General features: G+C 40.1%; 1 protein-coding gene across 1 annotated transcript in view; it reads right to left on the reverse strand.

Moving 5' to 3' along the window:
* Positions 1-10,277, reverse strand: part of LOC126263541 (cell cycle control protein 50A-like) — a 161,469-nt gene extending 151,192 nt beyond the window's left edge. Inside the window, exons 1-2 of the mRNA XM_049960634.1 lie at positions 10,217-10,277; positions 1,763-1,918 (exon numbers count right to left, since the gene is read on the reverse strand). Coding sequence (XP_049816591.1) covers positions 1,763-1,918; positions 10,217-10,277 — 217 coding nt within the window. The remainder of the gene's footprint in view (positions 1-1,762; positions 1,919-10,216) is intronic.
* Between the last annotated feature and the right edge of the window lie 15,788 nt (positions 10,278-26,065).

Consider the following 26,065-nt stretch of genomic DNA (forward strand, 5'->3'; position numbering starts at 1 on the left):
GCCCTGACACAGGTTTGATGCAGCTCTCCATGCTACTCTATCCTGTTCAAGCTTCTTCATCTCCCAGTACCTACTGCAACCTACATCCTTCTGAATCTGCTTAGTGTATTCATCTATTGGTCTCCCTCTACGACTTTTACCCTCCACGCTGCCCTCCAATACTAAATTGCTGATCCCTTGTTGCCTCAGAACATGTCCTACCAAACGATCCCTTCTTCTAGTCAAGTTATGCCACAAACTCCTCCCCAATCCTGTTCAATTCGTCCTCATTAGTTATGTGATCTACCCACCTAATCTTCAGCAATCTTCTGTAGCATCACATTTCGAAAGCTTCTATTCTCTTCTTCTCCAAACTATTTATCGTCCACGTTTCACTTCCATATATGGCTACACTCCATACAAATACTTTCAGAAACGACTTCCTGACACTTAAATCTATAGTCGATGTTAACAAATTCCTCTTGTTCATAAACGCTTTCCTTGCCATTGCCAGCCAACATTTTATATCCTCTCTTCGACCATCACCAGTTATTTTTCCCCCCAAATAGCAAAACTCCTTTACTACTTTAAGTGTCTCATTTCCTAATATAATTCCCTCAGCATCACCAGACTTAATTCGACTACATTCCATTATCCACGTTTTGCTTTTGTTGATGTTCATCTTATATCCTCCTTTCAAGACACTGTCCATTCCGTTCAACTGCTCTTCCAAGACCTTTGCTGTCTCTGACAGAATTACAATGTCATCGGCGAACCTCAAAGTTTTTATTTCTTCTCCATGGATTTTAATACCTACCCCGAATTTTTCTTTTGTGTCCTTTACTGCTTGCTCAATATACAGATTGAATAACATCGGGGAGAGGCTACAACCCTGCTTACTCCCTTCCCAACCACTGCTTCCCTTTCATGCCTCTCGACTCTGAGCAATAATGTGTACGAAATATAGACGTCCAGTAATGAAAGAAGGTATCAGTAATAAAACCATGACAAGTTCGTCCAATGGGTCAACGAAAATCGTCTACTGCTAACTTGCGCTTTCGGCTTCGACAAACTCTGATAATGTAAGGAGCAGCTCATTGTAGAAAGATGGATATTGTGGTTTCGTTTCGATTGGTACATCACCCTAAAAAATCCAACATTCGACTTCATGCAGCGTGATTAGGCCTGAAAATTTGGTAAGTGGTGCATGGTAAACGTTAAATGAAATAAAGGTAGTAAAATTTTTGAGATACTGGCAACTTAGACGGTAGTATATCACATGTGAATTCGTCAACAGCGACTTCATTTTAAATCCTTAGCGTTGTATAAGAGGGGAAGGGAATTATAGCAGCAGACGTCTCGTACGGATTATTCATGGTGCTGTTTTGCTATTTAGTTATTGCATTAGGCAGATCTCTGTTGACTGATTGCGTGAATTTCTTTCTTTTATTCCACTTATATTTCATTGTAAACTTTGTTCGTGCTACTCTGTGGCTGCAAGATCGCTGCTCTCAGACGGAAGAGTCATGAGTTGGTATCCCTAACATACGTCGACAATATTTGCTTTTAAAAGAAATCATTAAAATGAGATGACAGAAGACTGTCGAGATCGAAGTGTATAATTGACATATTCGAACACCGCAAAACAGTATCAACAGAATTCAGTTTCACACAGTGTCTGGGGGAAAAGGAAAATAAAAAAAAACCGGATCCGCCCGATGTCTTTCTTATAGTAGGGAAACCATGGCCCGCCTCCCTCCCCTCGCCGCTCGCACTCACTCACCTATAGGTCGGCCCTCATCGTCGTAGTCGTAGGGCGCACAGTAGCTGGAGACGCGGTCGTAGAGTTTTCCCCGCAGCTGGTAGTCGTCACGCGAGTTCACGTAGCGCCGGTGGTTCTGGTAGTAGTTACTCAGCTGGTAGTAGATGAATACGGGAGCTGCAACAAGTGGAAATGAGGAAATAAGGTGGGACAAGCGCACATCTTGAACTGAGATCGGTTTATGTGCATGTATGCGCGAGCCCGAAACTAATGATTACGCCCTGAAATTCAGTCGCAAAACAACAACAGCCAGGTAACATTAATCTGTATAGCAAGTATGAAACGTCCCCTTAGAAAAAATTAATGAATTACTGTGCTGGTAAACCTCTTACATTATTTGCTTTTCAAACAGCTGAGAAAAACTGAACGTACTCAGACATTTCTCTCTTTACTTATTCTGATCAACACTAAACTGACACACAATATTTTTTAGCGCAACGGAATCTGACTTTCAATAAACCCTACAAAAGAATGGCCCTGACTAACAATAACCTATACCTTTTACGAATCACTTACCTCACAAAAATCTTCGTTACTCGAACTACTGCAATACAGCAAGCGCCACTACTGCCAGCTAAATAAAGATTCAAACTACTGAAGGCACTAACTACTGATAGGCATAGTTGGCAAATGAAAGATCTTGATAGAGAACAAACAATGTATTTACCTTAATAGTATTCAAAAGTCATTATATATATATATATATATATATATATATATATATATATATATATATATATATATATATATATATCAGTTCATGACATCCAGTCTTACAAATTTACTGTCTCTGATGGACACATGTCCAGATCATCCGCTCTTAAAACTCCGCCATCTCTCTCCCCACATCCACCACTGCTGGCAGCTCACCTCCAACTGCGCAACGCTACGCGCTGTTAACAGCCAACTGCGCAACACTACAATAGCGAATTCCAACAATGCAAACCAGCCACAGACTGCACGCAGCACAGCCAGTGATTTTCATACGCAGCGCTACGTGGCGTTACCAACATAAAAACCTAAACAGCCTACTTACACAAGTTAGTTCGACAGGACGCCAAGGTCCTCGTAGATACGCAGAGAGAATGGGGAAAAGTTCATTGAAATATGGATTTGTACAGCAAATGTCTCTTATTATTGTATGTAACTATCTAGACAAATTATTGTACCATAGAATCCATGAAAACTGATCTAATACGAAGTCCTGAAAGATGCCTCGTAATGACTATAACAAAAAAAAAGGTTGAATTTGTCACAAGGATACAGATTATCTCCGCCTCACAGCAATGAGTCGGCAGGCGCAAGTTACGTTAAGCCAACGTGCTTACCTTAAGCGTCTCCCCTGAACGCAATGGATCGGTCAGCTGTTTACGTTTTTACGTAATGTTGAGAGTGGTCAGGCTAAACCTCGTTTTAAACACCCAAAGTAGACCCACTCCCTGTGCAGGCAGGCATGTTAAGTGAATTTCAATATGCAGCTTAATATAGAGAAAAGTTTCCGACCCGAGTTATTTTACCTAATAAAATGAAAAAGCTATAGCCGTTTTTACGATGTCCTTTATTTTACGGATACCAGTTTCGGCGCTTCTATGTAGCATCTTCACGCCTTACCTGACACTGAAGTGGGAAACGCCGTCGGTATGCAGCTGATAATTGGAGAGCCAACATCACAGTTACACGTAGTCTGCGTATACCACTTACACTACTGGCCATTAAAATTGCTACACCACGAACATGACCTGCCACCTATGCGAAATTTAACCGACAGGAAGAATATGCTGTGATATGCAAATGATTAGCTTTTCAGAGCATTCACAAAAGGTTGGCGCCGGTGGCGACACCTACAACGTGCTGACATGAGGAAAGTTTCCAACCGATTTCTCATACGCAAACAGCAGTTGACCGGCGTTGCCTGGTGAAACGTTCTTGTGATACCTCGTGTAAGGAGGAGAAATGCGCACCATCACGTTCCCGACATTGATAAAGGTCGGATTGTAGCCTACCGCGATTGCGGTTTATCGTATCGCGACACTGCTGCTCGCGTTGGTCGAGATCCAATGACGGTTAGCAGAATATGAGGGTTCATGAGTGTAATACGGAACGCCGTGCTGGATCCCAACGGCCTCGCATCACTACCAGTCGAGATGTCAGGCATCTTATCCTCATGGCTGAAACAGATCGTGCAACCTCGTCTCGATCCATGAATCATCAGATGGGGACGTCTGCCAGACAATAACCATCTACATGAACAGTTCGCGACGTTTGAAGCAGCATGGACTATCAGCTCGGAGACCATGGCTGCGGTTATCCTTGACGCTGCATCACAGATAGGAGCGCACTCAACGACGAACCTGGGTGAACGAATGTCAAAACGTAATTTTTTCGGATGAATCCAAGTTCTGTTTACAGCATCATGATGGTCGCATCCGTGTTTGGCGACATCGCGATGAACGCACATTAGAAGCGTGTATTCGTCATCGCCATACTGGCGTATAACCAAGCGTGATGCTATGGGGTGCCATTGGTTACACGTCTCGGTCACCTCTTGTTCGCATTGATGGCACTTTGAACAGTGGACGTTACATTTCTCCCGTGGCTCTACCCTTCATTCGATCCCTACGAAACCCTAAATTTCTGCAGGATAAGGCACGACCGCATGATGCAGGTCCTGTACGGGACTTTCTGGATACAGAAAATGTTCGACTGCTGCCCTGACCAGCACTTTCTCCAGATCTCTCAACAACTGTAAACGTCTGGTCAATGGTGGCCGAGCAACTGGCTCGTCACAATACGCGAGTCACTACTCCTGATGAAGTTGTGTGGGCAGCTGTACCTGTACACGCCATCCAATCTCATTTTGACTCAATGCCCGGGCGTATCAAGGCCGTTATTACGGCCAGAGGTGGTTGTTCTGGGTACTGATTTGTCAGGATCTATGCACCAAAATTGCGTGAAAATGTAATCACATGTCAGTTGTAGTATAATATATCTGTCCAATGAATACCCGTTTATCATCTGCATTTCTTCTTGGTGTAGCAATTGTAATGGCCACTAGTGTGTGTTGGCCACTGATGCACCGTCTATGAGCTGACAATTGATGATTGGAGAAACAACATCACAGTTACAGGTCGTCTGTGTAAACCAGTTTTGTTGACCACTGATGCATCGTGTATACGGATGGCGTTAAGCCCTTCAGCATTAACTATGGCCTCAATATGGTGCACTGAAGCGGCGAAACTGAGAGCCATACAATAAATGACATCGTAAGGACAGCTGCAGGTGTTTTATGTCCTTATATAAATGAAAGGTCGTAGTCCCCTAGACCTCCAGTCACAAGGATGGACATTTTTACGACAGAACTTAGTTATCACTATTTAGTTCACTTTGCCAAGTAGTAGGTATTTGTGAACCGCTGAACACAACAATTCTTCTGAATTTCCCATTCTTTAGTAACACTGGTCCATGCTGTTCCGCACGTCACTTTGCTACCATTCGTTAGTACTGTAACGTAACCTGCGGGTGTTGGCTACGTTTTAACGCATTAGTTGGCACTACTTTTAGTCTTTACACATTTTACGGAACTTTGTGTATTCAACATGGCGATGTGTCGCTAATGAGTGTCTGGCTGTGGCAGAATAATTACAGTCGCAGAAGTCTAGGAGATAGTGCGTCAGAATAACTTGAAACTTGCAGGCGCCTACGCTTAGTTTCTTACGGATAATTATCAGTTCATCTTCTTGAAAACAGACAATCGATCTTACTGATAAATGTCGTGACATGAATCAAATGTCCACGACAATTCCGCGTAACGGGATTTCCCACACTATGTGTCCCACATCTCGTATACTCCTACAGCGACTACCCGACATCATTAAGTTGAAATTTAAAATATTTGTGTTCCTAGATGTGCGTGAAATATATCTGAGTCTTTACAAAGAAATAAAAAAATGTGGCCATTGGAAAGGCGGGACGTGGATTACGGAAGACTGTCCAGTGGGTGCGTGTCTTCAGTAACTACCGCGTCAAATGTTTAAATGTGTGTGAATTCCTAAGGTACCAAGCTGCTGAGGTCATCGGTCCCTAGACTTAAGCACTACTTAAACTTATGCTACGAACCACACACACACACACACTCATACCCGAGGGAGGACTCGAACCTCCGGCTGGAGGGGCCGCGCAATCCATAACATAACTACCACTTCCAGTAGATATATATTGGGAAGAATACACCATACATAGTGGCGGTTTCACCCACGATGTGAGCGTACACTTTGACCAGACCCTACTAGCACGCACCGCATGAGCAAGTGTCACCAAGCAAGCCTCATAAACTCTTATAATAATTGTAATTTTTAAAAAGGTGTTGAGAAACACACTGAGAAAAGGCTTAAGAGAATATATAGAACGAATATGGGAACCAAGAACGTTCAATTGGGCCAGAACATATATCGAGTTGCAGATTGCCGGCCGGTGTGGCCGAGTGGTTCTAGGCGCTTCAGTCTGGAACCACACGACCGCTACGGTCGCAGGTTCGAATCCTGCCTCGGGCATGGATGTGTTATGTCCTTAGGTTAGTTAGGTTTAAGTAGTTCTAAGCTCTAGGGGCTGCTGACCTCAGATGTTAAGACGCATAGTGCTCAGAGGCATTTTTTGAGTTGCAGATTGGTCTCTTTGCTCATTGCGATTCGTGAAAACCAACAAATATGCCGCGAACATAGCTTCAGTTATGATAGACAGCTGAAATAAAAGTCCTTTCGCAAAATGCGCATAAGAATAAAAGGCGTTTCTGTGCCCACTGCTTTCAAGGGGATGGTCAATTCCGAAATGTCGAAACATGATTCGAAATTTTTTATACGGAAAAAGTACACAGAAAGAAAGACTCTGTCAGAATTTTAGCGGCTAAGACGCACTGGAAGTATTTAAAAAATGTTCAAAATTGCCAAATACGAAGCCCGTCGGCCAGCTAGAGAAAGGCAATGCCTCGGTAAACAGATAACACGAATCGGAGTGATAGTAAGTAGTAAAGCGAATTTCAGATTTCGTTGAAAATTTCTCTGAAACAATCGCCCGAAGTTATTGTTCACTCGTCTTTGCAACTCATTTAATGCCCACAATAATTACCAGTTTCTGTTGTGTTAGTATAAGTGTTAACAATGGATATAGAACTGAATTAATATTCGTTGCGTTTAATATTTAATGTTGAGTAGTGTGCAAACCCGGTTTCGCTTCGTAAAATCTGACCGTGAACTGGATAAATGGAAAAGAGACTTTCATGAAGTAATAAATACACGTCACAATGAAACTTCCAGAAGTGCGAAAGTAAAACTACCTGAAAGATTTACTGTACAGGGTGCCCTCAATGTCCCATTAAACCCCATAAATAAACACTATAAACTCATAAACTTGAATAAATAATATAAACTATATGAAACTTCCTGGCAGATTAAAACTGTGTGCCGGACCGAGACTCTAACTCGGGACCTTTGCCTTTCGCGGGCAAGTGCTCTACCAACTGAGCTACCCAAGCACGACTCACACCCCGACCCCACAGCTTTACTTCTGCACGTATCTCGGTCTCCTACCTTCCAAACTTCACAGTTTCCTTTCTTCCACGACTGCTCGTTCTGCAAGGTTCACAGGAGAGCTTCTGTGAAGTTTGGAAGATAGGAGACGAGATACAGGCAGAAGTAAAGCTGTGAGGGCGGGGCGTGAGTCGTGCTTGGGTTGCTCAGTTGGTAGAGCACTTACCCGCGAAAGACAAAAGTCCCGAGTTAGAGTCTTGGTCCGACACACAGTTTTAATCTGCCAGGAAGTTTCATATCAGCGCACACTTCGCTTCAGAGTGAAAATCTCATTCTGGAATATGAACAATAGTTCTTTAGAGGACTTTTCTTGAGATATGAAGCATGTAGAGCTGCTCCTGAGTGGCAATGCTCCACTACCGATGATGATCTATACGACTAGGCCCTCCGAATCGCATCTGAGATGAACGTTGCTGATTTTAACTCTTCTTAGATACTGATAAGCATATCCAAGAAATCAGACAGTAAAGAAAGTTACAAAACAACGAAGTTTACTCCAAGTAAAAATGTTGCGGAGGTGCCATTAATTCGTAGCTGACGTGAAGGCGAAGCTTGCCGTTATCCCTGCATCTGGTCTTTAATACCGATCAGTGAAAGAAATGCGAGCAAACCGCACTTCATCGTTTCGCGCCGAAAAAAATACAGAGTTTGTTGTGCTGTCGATTACTGCTATGACATAATGTACAACAATGACAGTGATAAGTATGAGTGGATTACCGTTTCCACAGCTTTATATCTGTCTTCAGGGACCTCGAGGCACATTCGGACCAAAAATAAAAGAGAAGTGTTTAGTGGTAAAAAGATTGTAATCGACCTATCAAAATCTGGAATATAGAAAAGAATAATTCGAAACGATTTCTAACCACAAGCTGGGATTTATTCACTGCTTTTCTTGGACTCTGGGCGGGGACATAACTATACCTCTGTCATTCAGGAGGACGACGAAAGAATTGCCGACATTTTTTATTCCACCTGGAACAACCGGTGTGACACTCTAAACAGAATTTTTGCGATTGTGGAAAGTATTTTTAAGGATAATATTTATGCAATATCCTGTCGATACTTGGAGGACCATAGACATAATTTGAATAGAAAGTGTTAATGTTCCACAGTATTGTGAAACGTTAATACTTTATATTCAAGTTATCAATATTTTCAAGGAATTTGTCGGGCAGTATAAATTCCGACAGGTCTGTGTTACTTGAGGTTTGTTAGGAGAATAGTATTAAACTGCAGTCATTTTGTGTGTTATCAGTTAACATCGGCAAATTTTATGAATTGCTGAAATATGCTCGATATGCAGCAAAATTAGTAGAGCAATGGCCAGGAACATTTCTTAATCCAGAGTAAATCTGTGTAAATAAAACTGGTAATTACTCTGACATTCCTGAAAATATTAAATTTTCTTTCATCAGGCGTGCCTGATGTAAGGTTAATGGTTATTTTCGTCATTACAACGACACTTTGCTTTACTATGACGACTATGGAGAATAAAAAAAGGAGTGTTTCATTGTCACTAAAATACATATAATTCAAAAATTGGCTGAAATGGCTCTAAGCAATATGGAACTTAACACCTGAGGTTATCAGTCCCCTACACTTAGAACTACTTAAACCTAACTAACCTAAGGACATCACACACATCCATGCCCGAGGCAGGATTCGAACCTGTAACCGTAGCAGCCGCACGGTTCCGGACTGAAACGCCTAGAAACGCTCGGCCACTGCGGCCGGACACATTATTCTAAAATTATCATAAGAAATACGCTACAGAAATTGTTACGAAATTATGTGTTTGTAAGAAATATTTCATTTCAATACATTAAAGTCATGTAATATCAGAAACTTGCCTGATTTCAGTCCGTCAGTTCACCTGATGATGGCGACATGTATGATCGCCGAAATATTGTGCCCGTTGGACACTGTAGACCGGCAGTACACCCGTGGATATTTTGATTGCCTGATTTACTTTTTTCCGCTGTTCACACTTATAAGAATTCCGTATGGAACGGTTAGCTATCGATGCGAATTGCCTCTTATTCATAACAACAATGAAACGTAACTTTTTTGTGTGGTTTAGGTGCTTCACGTTCGCTCGTCTCACTCCGGTGTTAGCACTAATGGTGCTATGGTCTCTTCCCATGGCCGTTAGCGCGCTAGGCTGGAAGGGCTGTACAAGCCGCTGTCGTTCGCGGTTCTTCGTGTGACGAAAAGAAGTAAGTCCAACAGTTTAAAAAAATACTTACAGTGCATCTTAGCAGCAAGACTTTTGAAACTACATTTTTCTCCTTGTATTCCGTCTGGATGAAAACTTTCATGGTTGGTTTCGGCATGTCAGATTCTACCACTCCCTTGTGAGACAATAGTGTGTCGTGTGCGGAAAGGTTTACTGTTTTAGGTATATACGTCCTGCCAGGCTAACTTGCTTCAACAGATAATTTCAGTTGAAACAGTACCAGAAACGCGATGAATGGCAGTGTGATTAATGTCAGCTGCTGTGCAATAGAGACAACAACATTTCTGGCAAGCAGGTGCGATTATTCCAGATAAACAATTCAACATTCAGCTTAAAAACCGTTAGAAACAAAGATGGGCGGCATCACTAATCCATACATATCATGAAAATGGATGGATGTGCATATTAACGTATTTATGTGTGTTCCACATTTTTCCTAAGTAACTGGACCGATTTCTACCAAATTTGAGACACATGTTACTTACAGTCTACAAAATGTTCAAAATGTTTCTTTTGGGTAAGAATCACGTACGTATCACATGGATGGGGGCTGAGGTGAAACTGTAGTGTAGCTTACGACGCGCAACACAACCATACTCTCTCTCTGCGGCGGCACGTGGCTCGAGCTCCAAAAAACATAGGCTGGTGCATCCGCCATTTTGTTTCCCAATGAGTGCTAAACACAGCCCATTATGGGCGTTCATTTCGCACATGTTTACATCGATATGTGGATTAGACACAAAAATCTCGGGTTTCATTTGCTTATTGCTGCTTTTCTTTGCTGTCCAAATGAAGAATAAAGGTGCAATAAACATGAATATTTCAGTGATATAATCAAGTACTATGATTACGTTTTAGTTTCTTCGCGGAATTCAAATTAAATATTCGATATTGACGTTTATTAAATCATGTACTAGGCTCCTATAAGTACGAGTTGGCGCCGCTGCATCTAACGTGCATATTTGCGCAGTAAGCAAGTATAAATACGAAGCTCACCAAACACGGCAATTCTAATAGAATGAAGGCTTGCTTCGTTAAATTTCCAGGACACACAAGAACACACTTAACACATACACACTACACAATTCCTTCTCCAAGGTGAAGCACAAGTTATGTGTAAATACGGAAAATGGCTAAGGTTGACAAAGGGCTGACTCCTGTACTGTTAATTTCAACCTTCTTCATTCTTCCAGTTAAACATGAGTAAACAATTTGTGCTCTGTCCCACTCGTACCACAATACTTAAGCTTATCTAGAAGAATTTCATGATTCAAGCAGTTAAAAGCCTTTGAGAGAGCACAAAAAATCCCAATGGGTGATGTTCGGTTATTCAGAGCATTTAATATTTGATCAGTGAAAGCATATATAGCACAGAAGCCTTTTTGAAAACCAAACTGACATTTTGTTAGTAGTTCATTTTTGCAGATATACGAAGCTACTGTTGAATACACTAATTTTTCTAGAATTTTGGATAAAAATGTTAGAAGTGAGGCTGGGTGGTTGTTGGTAGCGTCAGACATATTAATTTTTATGCAACGATTTAACAATAGCTTATTCTGCAAAAATGCCCAGTTTCAGTTGGCTACTACATATGTGACTGAGAATCCTATTCATCTCTTGAGAACAAACTTTTAGTACTCTGTTGGAAATGCCATCAATTCCATGTAAGCTTTACTTTTGAGTGAATTTATTATTTTCATAATTACAGAAGTAGAGGTAAGTTGAATTTCAGTTTTATCAAATTGCATAGGAACTGCCTCCTCCAAATGTAGCCTTGCATTTTATAATGAACAGCTGGATCGCATTTTCTCTACAACAGTTAAAAATGATTTTTAAAAATATTTTCTGTCTCTGACTTTTTGTTAACAAACTTTAATTTAGTTTGACAGAAACACAGTCGTCCTTTGCTCTCGGTTTTAACAATATTCCAGAGTGTTTTAATTTTCTTATCATAGGTGCTTATCTCAGACACAATGCACGTACTTCTCGATTTTTTAATAACTTTTCATAATACAGTGTAGTGGTTTTTATAATACTTGACTGTTTCTGGATCAATATTCCTCCTAGCTAAAAGATACGTTTCCCTTTTCTGTTGGAAAGATATTATCATTGATTTAGTAAGCCAAGACTTGTTAGATGGTTTCTTATAATTGTGTTTCACTGTTTTTTTAGGGAAACTGTTTTCAGATATACTCACAAACGTATTATGAAACAGGTTAAATTTTAAATTAGCATTGTGTTCCCTGTGCGTCTCATCCCAGTCTAACTTGCAAGTTTTCCCTAAAATTAGCAACTGTTAAATCATTAATTGAATGTACTATTTTGGAGGACTGTTTTGCATTGCTCTATTGAGCTACGTAATATACTGTAACTAGCTGTGCATCGTGATGACAAAGACCATTCTTAATAGGAAAAGTTTATGTGCCGAAGCCTTGAAGGCAATTTATAAATGAAATAGCTTCAAGCCTTCAAGCCTTACTGTAAATAACTTCAAATCCAAACAACTTATGTAAATTAATATTGTGGAATGTCGTTTATTCTTTCATAAATAATATTTCAAAGATATAGCGGCAGTCAGCCTGTGGCTGATTGCAATCGATTGTAATACGCTTTTTTGTTTTAGAAACTAAGTGCTCGGATCTCTCTCTCTCTCTTTCTCTCTCTCGTGCCTGTTAGGCTTCATACTGACAGGACGCACTATAGCTACTTCCTTGCGCATTATTAATTAACCCTTTTGTGTGGACAAACAGGATGTAAGTTTCTTGTATTAGCTTTAGAACTGTTTGCAATTAAATTAATGTAAATTACTTAAGTCTCATTTTAACAGTTCTCCTAATGGATATCCAGCAGATATATGGTAGATGAAATGTTTTAAAGCTTTATTTTACAGTCAGTTACCAACAGAGTTTGATGGATTGTGGCGTGGAGGAACAATGGCCGAATATAGTTAATATTTAGCCGTCAATTCATTTGAAACTGGCTACAACGTGCCTGAGATTAACTGCCGAACATCACGAAGCGTGTTGCAAACTTGAATGCAGGCGCGGAACCTTAAATGATCTGGCCACATTTTCCATGCTATTATTCCATTTCGCCCGGAAATAACAGATACAGGCCCCGCGAATCTGATGGTGGTATTTCTAAATTATATTTCTGAAAGTCAACTTGGCCACTAACAAAGATGCATCGACCATCAACGATGGTCGTCTGCTCCAGTTAATTTTAACAGTTTTCTTTCCGGTGATTAATGTCAAATTTTATTTAAAGTCAAATTACCATACTTTTCGTAATCTTGCGTGAGCAGACGAGTGAGTTTGGCCCCCAACGTGGGGCGCGGAAAAATCGTTGTACGTGAATTACATTTGTTTTCTATCTTTTTAATGTATGCAGTCTGTTGGAGGAGAACTAATCTATAAATCTGGAGATACTGCGTACGGATGGAAGTTGAATGCTAACCGGGGCATATCCGAGAAACCATAAAATCATTCCAGTCCTCACACCCAGTGCAGTAGAAACGGTAAGGGACGCCGGTATTGTTAGCCCCCCTTTGCATTTCGACAACTTTTTTCTCATTAAATATAAGATCTGTAAAGAATTACTTTGATCGCCGTTCATGGACAAGATTTTCTTACAAAGCATAGTTATATCACACGTTGCCAAAATGGCTGCTCTTGCACAGCGTGTCTGCAAGATGGAGACTTAGGCATTTTTCTGTCTCTATAAATAGGCATCCATCTTGTGTTACGCAGTTCTAAATTATTTTTGCGCTGTGTTTATGTATTTGTTCGTTTTTTCTATAAGTGTGTAATTATTTCGATTTGGGTAAATAATTGTAACTTGGGTGGTTTATAGTGTGAGTATTACAAACCACTATAAACCACTAAAGACAAAGCCAGATTACAGTCGATGACAGTAGTGCAGTTGAGCCGACTGAGCAAATGGAGATTCAGACTCAAAAATATCAGAACGTAGAGTAGAAAATTGAAATGCCTTGTTTGAGGGTGTGGATATACAGTCGTAAATTTGGGAACCGGTGATGCCGCCTGTTGAGTCAGCTTCCCGATTAGACGATTTGATTGCGCCAATTACATGAGCTTCACGCAGATTGTCAAAGAACAAAATTTAGATATTTCCAAAAATCAAACTCAGATCATTGAAAATAAATTCAGAGAACAATGTGAAATTTTAAAACAGCAAAATATCGCAATCGCGTAAGTTCAGTACATTAAGATTGGATACGAAGTTCGATGCCGTAGTGGGAGATATAAATACACGGATTACTACGACATTGGAGGAAGTCAAAACAGAAGTTTCAAGTTTGACTAAGAGTACAGTGAGGTATTCAGTATGGGAAATAAATTAAAAGATTATGTCACAAAAATGAAACACTATGATTCCGAAACATAAACTAAAGTCGCGAACCACACTAGAGGCGGGGGGTAAGTAAGCTGTCTCTTGAGCAGAGTCAGAAGGTGACAAAGGATCTGACTGCTCAAGGAGAAAAACTTGATAAAGCGTTTCAGGGATGGATTTCTAAAAACGATACCGAAATAACGAGAAAGTCCGAACAAGAAATACGCACTGCGGTGGAAGCCATAAGAGTGGAAGTCGTGTCCGAACGAGGAACTTCAGGCGAAACTATTCGCACAGAAATTGGTGAAATGTGGAAAATTTTAGCACAAGGTTTACCCCAATGGCGCAGCAGTGTTAATGCTCAAGTAACCGACCTTAAACAACGGATCGAAAGAGTTGCTAATACGCCGCGTGACACAATACAGACGCACATGCACATACCGCAAACGTACAGGAATTTACCGCTATATACGACCCACACGTACAAGATGAAGAAGGATCTTATGGTACATGTGCAGGATGCAGTTATGATTCTGCGGGCGCAGCATCAACATTAATAGTCGAGCTTATGGAAGAAAGCCTTCTTAGGCACAAGCAGTTTCAAGTGTTTATTCGAGAAAAAAAGTTCCGCATCCGGTGATTTTCATACGCAATGTTAAGGGCATAATACCAAAGACGTGGAATGAACGATAGAAGATACAGTTTGTTGCCTCGTAGAAGCAGGGCGAATCCTCGCTATGGGCCACGGCAACGGCAGAATCCTGTTCGACGTATGAACAAGGTTGCACAGGCATTCTTAAATAAATTTTAGTCACCGCATACTTAGGCACGTCTATGACGTCAAGTATTCAATCCGCAGACTCACAATAGCAAGCAAGGAAAATATTTTGTAAAGTACATTGCAAAGACACGTTAATGGGACAGTCCCATGTCAGACAAAGACACGCTAGCAGTTTTCAAAGACAAACTGCTAATAAATATTCCGGTGAACCTAATACAAGCGCCCGAAGGCACTTTGGAAAACTTTTAATCTGTAGTGGCTCCGCTTGATTTCATTGAAGAAGACCGGAAAAGTATGAACGGCAACCGCAGTGATGGGCCGCAACATAACACGAACCACATCAACAATGGCAGGAATCACGCTGGACACGGCAACTATGGCAGGCCTACGGGCGAGCACAAAACCAGAAAGGTTGTGGATTTGTGCATCGAAATAATAACCACATAATGTGCACAATAACAACAGATACCACCCCGGGTATCAGGATAACAGACACTCGCTAAAATCAGGGATACTGGAGGCAAAACCAAAACCAAAACTATAGCCAGTGGCAACCTAATTATTGAGGGCCACCGCCGGCACGTTTTTCAAAGCCGCTTCCCTGCTAGCAAGACCAGCAGCCGCAAACGACATATAACAACCAACCAATACAATGTTGATGGTGTTAAGACAGCAACCAGCCACAAATTTACTTTGAGTTCCTTTATTCAAAGGAAACCGTTACCGGTTTCGAATCGTTGCGATTCATCATCAGACGGTTTACACGCTTTCTTTCTACATTTGGTGTGTTTTTATAGATTAATTGTCCTAAAATATAAATAAAACATAATTACAAACACGCTACACACAGATGGTTGCGTTGCAGATTTTCGTTGCATGTGACTTACGTGAAACGTCGGTTTCGAGTGTTTGTTTCCATAACGTTCATCCAATCGATGTAAATGCATTCGCACTGCATCCTCGTTGTTGCACACGTAATAGTTCTCACTGTACACTTTAGATTTGTCGCTGAGATCATTCCAACCACGCACCACATGTTTTGGTACATACAAAGAGCTTACAAACATATAGGTGTCACAGATGCTATAATATATCGTAACATTTGACGATGATGTCCTATGTTTGGAAAGAATCATATATTCTTTTACAAAACTGTAATTTCTTTTACATTAGTACAGAGATTTCTTTTTTTTTTTTTTTGGTAATTTAATTATAAAGGTTTTTATATATATTTAGAACTGTATTGGTAAAATAGTACATTATTTTATTACATTTGGCAGCATGAGAATTATAGTAACATATAAATTTTCCACTTGATCTGCAGATAGGTGTATTAATATTATTTGCTATGGAGGCTGGAAAGTAATTTTTGAAAATTTTTCAGGAAAGGGGTGTTAGCCAACTCTGTTTGTTCGTTAAGGATATAGTCTGGGGTGCTGTTTTTGTGCGTGTGTATTTCTAATTCTTCTAATATATTCATAGTGGCCCCTTTTTCTGTTAGATGTAAAATCTTTAAATTGTCCTCAATGTTTGCTACTGAATGCCTTTCTTCAGCAATATGGGCTGCAAATGCTGATTTGTTCAAGTTACCAAGTCTTAGAGCGTCAATATGTTCTTTTTATCTAATTTCAAAACTTCTGCCTGTCTGTCCAATGTAGAATTTTGGGCATGTATCACATTTGAGTTTGTATATTCCTGATTTATGGTAGGGACTCTTGGAGGTGTTTACATCATGGATCACTTTTTGTTGTAATTTATTATTTGTGGAAAAGCTGATTTTGATATTTTTCTTCTTGTTAAATAAGTTTTCTATTTGGTATGAAAGTGGGCGTATGTATGGGAGAGTAGCATATTTAGGTTTGGCTTCAGTGGCACACTGCTTTGGCTTGAAGTGACTGCTGTGAGGTGGATCTGTGGGTTTTGTCTGCATTTTCTTGTGGAGTTTTTCTATTATTGTGGGTTTATATTCATTATTATGAGCAACTGTTTTAATTATCTTGTTTTCATTTTGCTGGTCTGTGTCACTCATTGGTACTTTTTTAATTCGGTGTAGCATTGTTCTGAAATATGCCATTTTTTGTTGGCGGGGGTGGCAAGATGAGTTGCTAATACTGACATCTGTTGTGGTAGGTTTTCTGTAAATACTGAATTGATGTTTATTGTTACTATTGCAAATTTTCAGGTCAAGAAAGTTAATGCTTTTATTAGTTTCATGTTCAACTGTGAATTTAATATTTTTGTGCATTTTGCTAAGATCTGCTGCTAATGCTAATTTAGCTAATTTAGCATCACTAGACATAGTCAACCTGTACACGAACATCCCTGTAAAAGAGACTATTAATATTATAAGAAACAATCTGCTTAAATATAAGAAAATTAGTGTTGCAGAGATCTGTGAACTCATAGAAATACTTTCACTTATTCTAGAGCATAATTACTTTAACTTCAACAACAAACTGTACCAACAACATGATGGTTTGGCAATGGGAAGTAGCTTAGCTGGGATATTGGCTGACATTTACATCAACCATATAGAACAAAAATTCTTTTCTGCCAACCAGCACATCTCAAACAAAATAATATACTACAGAAGATATGTTGATGATACAATACTGCTTTTTGATGGTACAAGCAATGAAATAGATACATTAGCAGCAGATCTTAGCAAAATGCACAAAAATATTAAATTCACAGTTGAACATGAAACTAATAAAAGCATTAACTTTCTTGACCTGAAAATTTGCAATAGTAACAATAAACATCAATTCAGTATTTACAGAAAACCTACCACAACAGATGTCAGTATTAGCAACTCATCTTGCCACCCCCGCCAACAAAAAATGGCATATTTCAGAACAATGCTACACCGAATTAAAAAAGTACCAATGAGTGACACAGACCAGCAAAATGAAATCAAGATAATTAAAACAGTTGCTCATAATAATGAATATAAAACCACAATAATAGAAAAACTCCACAAGAAAATGCAGACAAAACCCACAGATCCACCTCACAGCAGTCACTTCAAGCCAAAGCAGTGTGCCACTGAAGCCAAACCTAAATATGCTACTCTCCCATACATAGGCCCACTTTCATACCAAATAGCAAACTTATTTAAAAAGAAGAAAAATATCAAAATCAGCTTTTCCACAAATAATAAATTACAACAAAAAGTGATCCATGATGTAAACACCTCCAAGAGTCCCTACCATAAATCAGGAATATACAAACTCAAATGTGATACATGCCCAAAATTCTACATTGGACAGACAGGCAGAAGTTTTGAAATTAGATATAAAGAACATATTGACGCTCTAAGACTTGGTAACTTGAACAAATCAGCATTTGCAGCCCATATTGCTGAAGAAAACCATTCAGTAGCAAACATTGAGGACAATTTAAAGATTTTACATCTAACAGAAAAAGGGGCCACTATGAATATATTAGAAGAATTAGAAATACACACGCACAAAAACAGCACCCCAGACTATATCCTTAACGAACAAACAGAGTTGGCTAACACCCCTTTCCTGAAAAATTTTCAAAAATTACTTTCCAGCCTCCATAGCAAATAATATTAATTCACCTATCTGCAGATCAAGTGGAAAATTTATATGTTACTATAATTCTCATGCTGCCAAATGTAATAAAATAATGTACTATTTTACCAATACAGTTCTAAATATATATAAAAACCTTTATAATTAAATTACCAAAAAAAAAAAAAAGAAATCTCTGTACTAATGTAAAAGACATTACAGTTTTGTAAAAGAATATATGATTCTTTCCAAACATAGGACATCATCGTCAAATGTTACGATATATTATAGCATCTGTGACACCTATATGTTTGTAAGCTCTTTGTATGTACCAAAACATGTGGTGCGTGGTTGGAATGATCTCAGCGACAAACCTAAAGTGTACAGTGAGAACTATTACGTGTGCAACAACGAGGATGCAGTGCGAATGCATTTACATCGATTGGATGAACGTTATGGAAACAAACACTCGAAACCGACGTTTCACGTAAGTCACATGCAACGAAAATCTGCAACGCAACCATCTGTGTGTAGCGTGTTTGTAATTATGTTTTATTTATATTTTAGGACAATTAATCTATAAAAACACACCAAATGTAGAAAGAAAGCGTGTAAACCGTCTGATGATGAATCGCAACGATTCGAAACCGGTAACGGTTTCCTTTGAATAAAGGAACTCAAAGTAAATTTGTGGCTGGTTGCTGTCTTAACACCATCAACATTTGTCTTCTAAAACAGCCACGGTCTCCAACATGTCATCATATGACAAAATTGCATTAACCAATACAATAGTTGGGGTTACCAATCGGCAACCTCAACAAGAAAATCTGGAGGAAAACTAATTGTATCTTATACTGGTTCCGGATATCGGCCGCGGAATGGAATGGAGGCGAAATGAATTATGTTATGACGGACATGATTCACTATAACGAAGGATGAGGTATATAACAATACAGTGTCGAGTACCGAATGTCATGAGAAGCATGTTCGGGCAGCAGTGAACGCTGTAGCAGGTGGAATACCAGCCACCGTCATTATAGATACGGCGGCGAAATTAAATGTACTTGCTTTAAATTTTTTGCATAAGATATGTGAGACCAGAAAGGTTCCGACTCTGCCTGAGCAGAATGATGTTGCTTTTGTAGCGCTTGGTACACGGACAAAGCAGGCACAGATTGAAGTACTGTTTGTAAGCGGAGCAATAGAATGCACATTTTTCATGGTTAAGGACTTGTCTGTGTCCCACTTGTTAGATATGGAATTTCTACGAAGAGGCAATAGAAAGGATGGCCTACAGAGTGGAACCCACCAAAGAAATGTGGGAGGTAAAGAATTTATTTGGAATCTGTTGCGCACTAGACACGCAAAGCAAATTTTGCCAAAATCTTAAATTGAAGATTATAAGCAGCAAGGTATTGCGGGAAGACGATCATCTTGTAGACTATGAAAATGGCAAGCCCATATCTAATCACGTAAATGATGATTTACCTGATATTAACAAGATATTCGCTACGGCACGAGAATCTGAATACCTTAGAGAATAGCAGAAACATGATCTGTCTGATTTGTTATCATCTTTTCTAAACGTGTTTTTTTGCAAACCCGGAGTCATAAAAGGATATGGTTACAAGATGAATGTTGTTCGAAATGTAACATTTTTACGTCAAACTTATTCCATTCCTTGATCGAAGAGGGAAGCAATTAAATGGGAAATACAAAAGATGATTGCCTGGGATATTACAGAGGCCGCACAAAACCATCTTTGCTAAAACGGAGAAACGGGAGATGGCAGACAATGTATATCGCTCCATTTAAAATTGCGAAAATATCTCATGAAGAATCATATTTGATGGCTTGTCCACACACAAACAAGTCAAAGGATTGTACCATCACCGCGATCTCAAAAGATCAACATATGTTTATCCATTTTGAAAACTTCGTCAGTAATCTGGTCTTTTAAAATTATATTGTCGTGTATATAGGTGCGTGCGTATATTATTGTTTTTTTATCTTAGACTGTTGTCATAAATTAACAGGATACTATTATTTGTATTGTCTAAGAGATTGCATGCCTATGCCGTATTGATGACATTAGTCTCATCAGCTGAAATCTGAAAATCTTTAGTATGAAGTATCACAACAAAGGAATTTATTCGTGTCATGAACAATTACCTAGACGTAAGTGTCTTATTCTTATAAGATGAAAGACTTTCAAAGAAACTGGGATTAACGAGAGAAACGCAGTACATGTCAAATACTGACAACTCTGTCAGTGTACAAAAACGATTGCCATTGTAACATCCACGAGATAAATTTTAGCTACAGTGCGACGAGAGAAAATTATGCCTCTAACAGTTATAAACATTATCTATTCGTCGTATGAAAAAACAGTGAAAACGAATGAAAACGATGATAAATATTAATTATTTATATAATATTCTATGATGTAATTGGACATATCGATGTGTATCATACAAAGACAATGATAATTGTAAATTCCTTTTATGATCTGCGTTTGTCTTCCTTTGTTTTTACCTTTTGTTTGTTGGCATTTGTAGGTTGCGGACGCATATCAAACAGAGGTCTGTTAAGAAATTGTAATTATTTGTTAATTATTACTTGAGACTAGAGTTCATTATTATTATAAATATGAGTGAATAATTATTCGACTCTAATTCCTCTCTCAGTAAGCATTATCTGTGTTAATTATTTCTTTCCGCTGCAACGAGCGCAGCCATTGATGATAGCGATTTGTATCGCGTTTTTGTCTGTTTTCCTTAGAAAGAAATCAAATGTTTGCTTGATGAAGTCTAAATAGTGCACAATACGAAAGTAGATTGTATAGAGTTTAATAAGCATTTTAAATATTTACTCATTTGCTCTAACAATAGAAAGTCTCTATCAATTGTCTGCCGCCATCTTAACAATTATCTCAGCGGCAAATTCAAATTTAAATTACGCAACTCTGAAGAATAAATGCCGTAGGTAATACAAATGTGTAAAAATAAATGTGCACCGGTGGTCCCGAACTCATTTTAATGAAAATTATTCGAATCAGGTTGGTTCTTTAAAAACAGTGCTCATAGCACGATCCTTATAAGAAACTTTTCTAGCTGATGTATGGAGCCGAAATTAATTACGCACGAGTTGCGAAGAATATTGTTTCAGGTAACATACGTCAGTGTTGTGCGCGGCTGATATTCGGTGGTTTTAATGATCATTTTGCTGAAGATAACTGCTTCCATCTTAATCAATAGTTGTAAGGAATCTGTTGTATGAACTGTGATTTAGTGAGACTAACACAACTTACAGACAACACTTGAACACGACGTTAACTTTGAGTTCTTTAGCAACTTGATCAAATCTTTAGCCGGGAGAAAAAATTATTTAGTAATTACTCAATGTAATAAAATAAGATTATCATTTCCATTTACAAAGTAGTTAAATACCAAACCACTCAATAACACAGCGAACGCCACACCATGCACGAAACAAAGCCTAAGACTTCTGTATAAATCAGATTGCAAAGAACAGCATGTTTACATGAAAGCGCTAAGAATGCTTGTAATTCCGTGGTTAGCTTTAGCAGGTAGCAAGCAAATATTAAGTTTACAATACAAAATATACTACTTTTTCCCACTTTTATGATTTGTGTTAGAAATAAGATGTCATCGTATTTTTCTTTGTATATTTATTTCATTTCTGCTAATGTGTATGTATGTCGCGGTATTTACGTAGGGATGAGCTAAGCCTTATTTACGTGAAGAATGAAACAGCGATTAGGATTTGACTCTTTGCTACGACCGTTTGTGTCATTCGCGTTTTGCTGACGCTTTATCGCTTAAATTTCCGTTTTGTAAAATTAGGTGCGTATTGTCGCGCACTGCACAAATATGGGACTTAATCTTTTACTCTCAAACTACAGGATGTCTCACGAAAGGCGCCGGGTGGGGTCCGCGGCTCGAACGCACGGCCGCCGGCGCCGCCACCGCATCCACCGGCCGCCACCGCGCCCAGCTCTCGGTCACTGATCTGCCAGTAGTCGCCTCCACTGAGTTAAGTACAAACAACGTTGCCATATGATAAACTTAAGTTTACCTTTATTTGTAGCACGTGCTCAAAATGACGTCTCCCTGTGGTAAGAACAGCCTGACATCTCCTCAACACATCAGCAAACACTCGACGAGTTTTCGCTGCCGAAATCTGGGAAGTGACTAGCCGAACCCTGTCTTCCGACTCTTAAAGCGTGTGGAGATTGTTTGCATTCATTTTGTCTTTTAACATTTCCCAAAGATAAAAATCACACGGATTTAGATCTGGAGAATGAGGAGGCCAGTCAACTACCCCATTATCTACAACACTTCCTATTGCTGTCATAGAAGCATTGGTGATGCGTGGTCTTGAACTGATCTGCATGAAATAACCGTGCATCTTTTCGATAGGTGTTAGATCTCGAAAAAAAAAAGGATGCACTCTATTATTCACGTACCTGTCAAAACATATTATTTTGTGGTAAAAGATGGGTCCTGTGATTCGTCTTGCGCTAATTGCGCAGCACCACACTCCTGTTTTCATATAATGCAGAGGTTGTTGATGTAATTCATGAGGATTTTCGGAGCTTTTGCGACGACTGTTCTGAGAATTTGCGTACCCTGACAAAAGCAGTCATGCTTCATCAGGAGAGAAAGAATCTCATGACCAACTTCCCCATCGGGCACAGGCTATAACAGCCAGTTGTAACAATGACGTCCAGCAAAATTATCTGAGTTCGGCAGTTGGTGCATTACCAACATATTATATGGTTTCAATTTCAGTTTGTGCACAGCTCTGTAAGCAGATGGTCTTGGCACACCAGTCCGAGGCTCCAAACGGCACAGAGATTTTGTCGGACTTATTTCCATAGAGTCCCCTATCTCATCTAATTTATTTTCGGTTATAACGCTAGGTTTCCTATGCCTTCGTTTCTGTAACGCAGATCCATTATCTTGATATTTCTTCACTAATCTGCGTATCGTCGAATCATTGAGAACATGGACACCAGGACATTTTCGTATGGATAACAAGCCGACATTCCACATACGATTCTGTTTTTGTATAGTTCAACACAAGAAACACTCGTTAGTCCTTCGTTTATACAACATCGAATAGAAACTCTACAGGAAAGTAAACACAAAAGACCCTAACACTATACACTTCTGGTCATTAAAATTGCTGCACCACAAAGATGACGTGCTACAGAGGCGAAATTTAACCGACAGGAGGAAGATGCTGTGATATGCAAATGATTAGCTTTTCAGAGCATTCACACAAGGTTGACGCCGGTGGCGACACCTACAACGTGCTGACATCAGGAAAGTTTCCAACCGATTTCTCATACACAAACAGCAGTTGCCCGGCGTTGCCTGGTGAAACGTTGTTGTGATGCCTCGTATAAGGAGGAGAAATGCGTACCATCACGTTTCCGACTTTGATAAAGGTCGGATTATAGCCCATCGCGATTGCGCTTTATCGTATTGCGACATTGCTGTTCGCGTTGGTCGAGATCCAATGACGGTTAGCAGAATATGGAATCGGTGGGTTCAGGAGGGTAATACGGAACGCCGTGCTGAATTCCAACGGCCTCGTATCACTAACAGTCGAGATGACAGGCATCTTATCCGCATGACTGTAACGGATCGTGCAGCCACGTCTCGATCCCTGAGTCAACATATGGGGACGTTTGCAAGACAACAACCATCTGCAAGAACAGTTCGACGACGTTTGCAGCAGCATGGACTATCAGATCGGAGACCATGGCTGCGGTTACCCTTGACGCTGCATCACAGACAGGAGCGCCTGCGATGGTGTACTCAACGACGAACCTGGATACACGAGTGGCAAAACGACATTTTTTCGGATGAATCCAGGTTCTGTTTACATCATGATGGTCGCATCCGTGTTGGCGACGTTGCGGTGAACGCACATTGGAAGCGTGAATTCGTCATCGCCATACTGACGTTATCACCCGACGTGATGGTATGGGGTGCCATTGGTTACACGTCTCGGTCAGCTCTTGTTCGCATTGACGGCACTTTGAACAGTGGATGTTACATTTCACATGTGTTACGACCCGTGGCTCTACCCTTCATTCGATCCCCGCGAAACCCTACATTTCAGCAGGATAATGCACGACCGCATGTTGCAGATCCTGTACGGGCTTTCCTGGATACAGAAAATGTCCGACTGCTGCCCTGGCCAGCACATTCTCCAGATCTCTCACCAATTGAAAACGTTTGGTCAGAGGTTGCCGAGCAACTGGCTCGTCACTATACGCCAGTGACCGCTCTTGATGAGCTGTGGTATCGTGTTGAAGCTGCATGCGCAGCTGTACTTGTACCTGTACACGCCATCCAAGCTGTGTTTGACTCAATTGCCAGGCATATCAAGGCCGTTATTACGGCCAGAGGTGGTTGGGGTTCTGGGTACTGATACCTCAGGGTCTATGCACCCAAATTGCGTGAAAATGTAATCACATGTCAGTTCTAGTGTAATATATTTGTCCAATGAATATCTGTTTATCATTTGCATTTCTTCTTGGTGTAGCAATTTTAATGGCCAGTAGTGTAGAAAACACGCGCATTGTATTTTTGTCTGAGAACCTGGACCAGCGACATACGGGCAGGGAAAGCCCGTGATGCGGCGCTGTTGCAATAATGACGTCTACCAAAAGTATTTTAAGCTATTGAATTTGACAATAAAACTCAAAAGGAAACACCAGTACACAGTCGCACAGTGCAGCGGACACGCGCAAAGTTGTGGTGTCCGAGGACTACGTATAGCGACAATCGGCAGACGCAGCGGCAGCAGCCGGCAAACACGCCGCCCGATCCGCGGACTCCTACCGGGCGTCGTTAATAAGAGAGAGTATAGTTAAAATGTGTAAGATATGGGGGCAAGTAAAGGTATCTGACCGTAGGATCATACACAGGAGAGCATTAATATGTCAGAACCAGAAAAAAAATTATTAGTTTGGTAAATTGTAAATACCGAAGTTTCACGACACCAAGTAATGGAAAAACGAGAAAAAATTCTATGCAAACAACTGTGAAAAGTGAAACCGCAAGGACAACATAACCGGTAAAAGGGCACCAACACCGTGACCGCACAACCACGACGCCATGGTTCTTGGAAGTCGCTCGATGTTGCACGTTCTGAGCTTGGGCCGATTACTGTTTCTGCTGGTTTCACAGTTCATTACACCCTTCTTCCTGTTTTTATGCTTGGTCTGTGTTCAGTTTTTGGCGGGCTATCCAGTGGGTTATTCTACCACTAAATCTGAGGATGATGCGATGGGGAGTCTCCCTGGTAACCAAACAGTGCACATTTTTCTCCCTCTCGTCCACCACCAATGAATCTGAACAAGGTTTAACCCCCACTTTAGCTATACTTCGAGGCTTTATAAGGTGAATGTGGTTATTCCAGAAGTTGGATTATTTACTGCTGCTGACCTTCTCACCGATAGTGCTGAACAAAGCTCAGATGGTATAGTGACAGGCTGTGCTTGTGAATTAGAGGTAACAGCTGTTCAGGAGGAGATTGTGCCTTTACCTGACGATCACTTTGTACAGGTCAACCAAGAGTTATTGGATGTAGTTGATGTTGAATCACTCACTGATGTGAAAGAATTAAACTAGCAATGTGGTGAGAGATGATCAGGAGAATTTTTTGAATGATTCCTTGAAGCCTTCAGCTGCCATTGTCATTAGTTCCTGTACGATTGCACAACTTCGGCCT

The sequence above is a fragment of the Schistocerca nitens genome, chromosome 6 (assembly GCF_023898315.1).
Source record: "Schistocerca nitens isolate TAMUIC-IGC-003100 chromosome 6, iqSchNite1.1, whole genome shotgun sequence".
NCBI lineage: Eukaryota > Metazoa > Arthropoda > Insecta > Orthoptera > Acrididae > Schistocerca > Schistocerca nitens.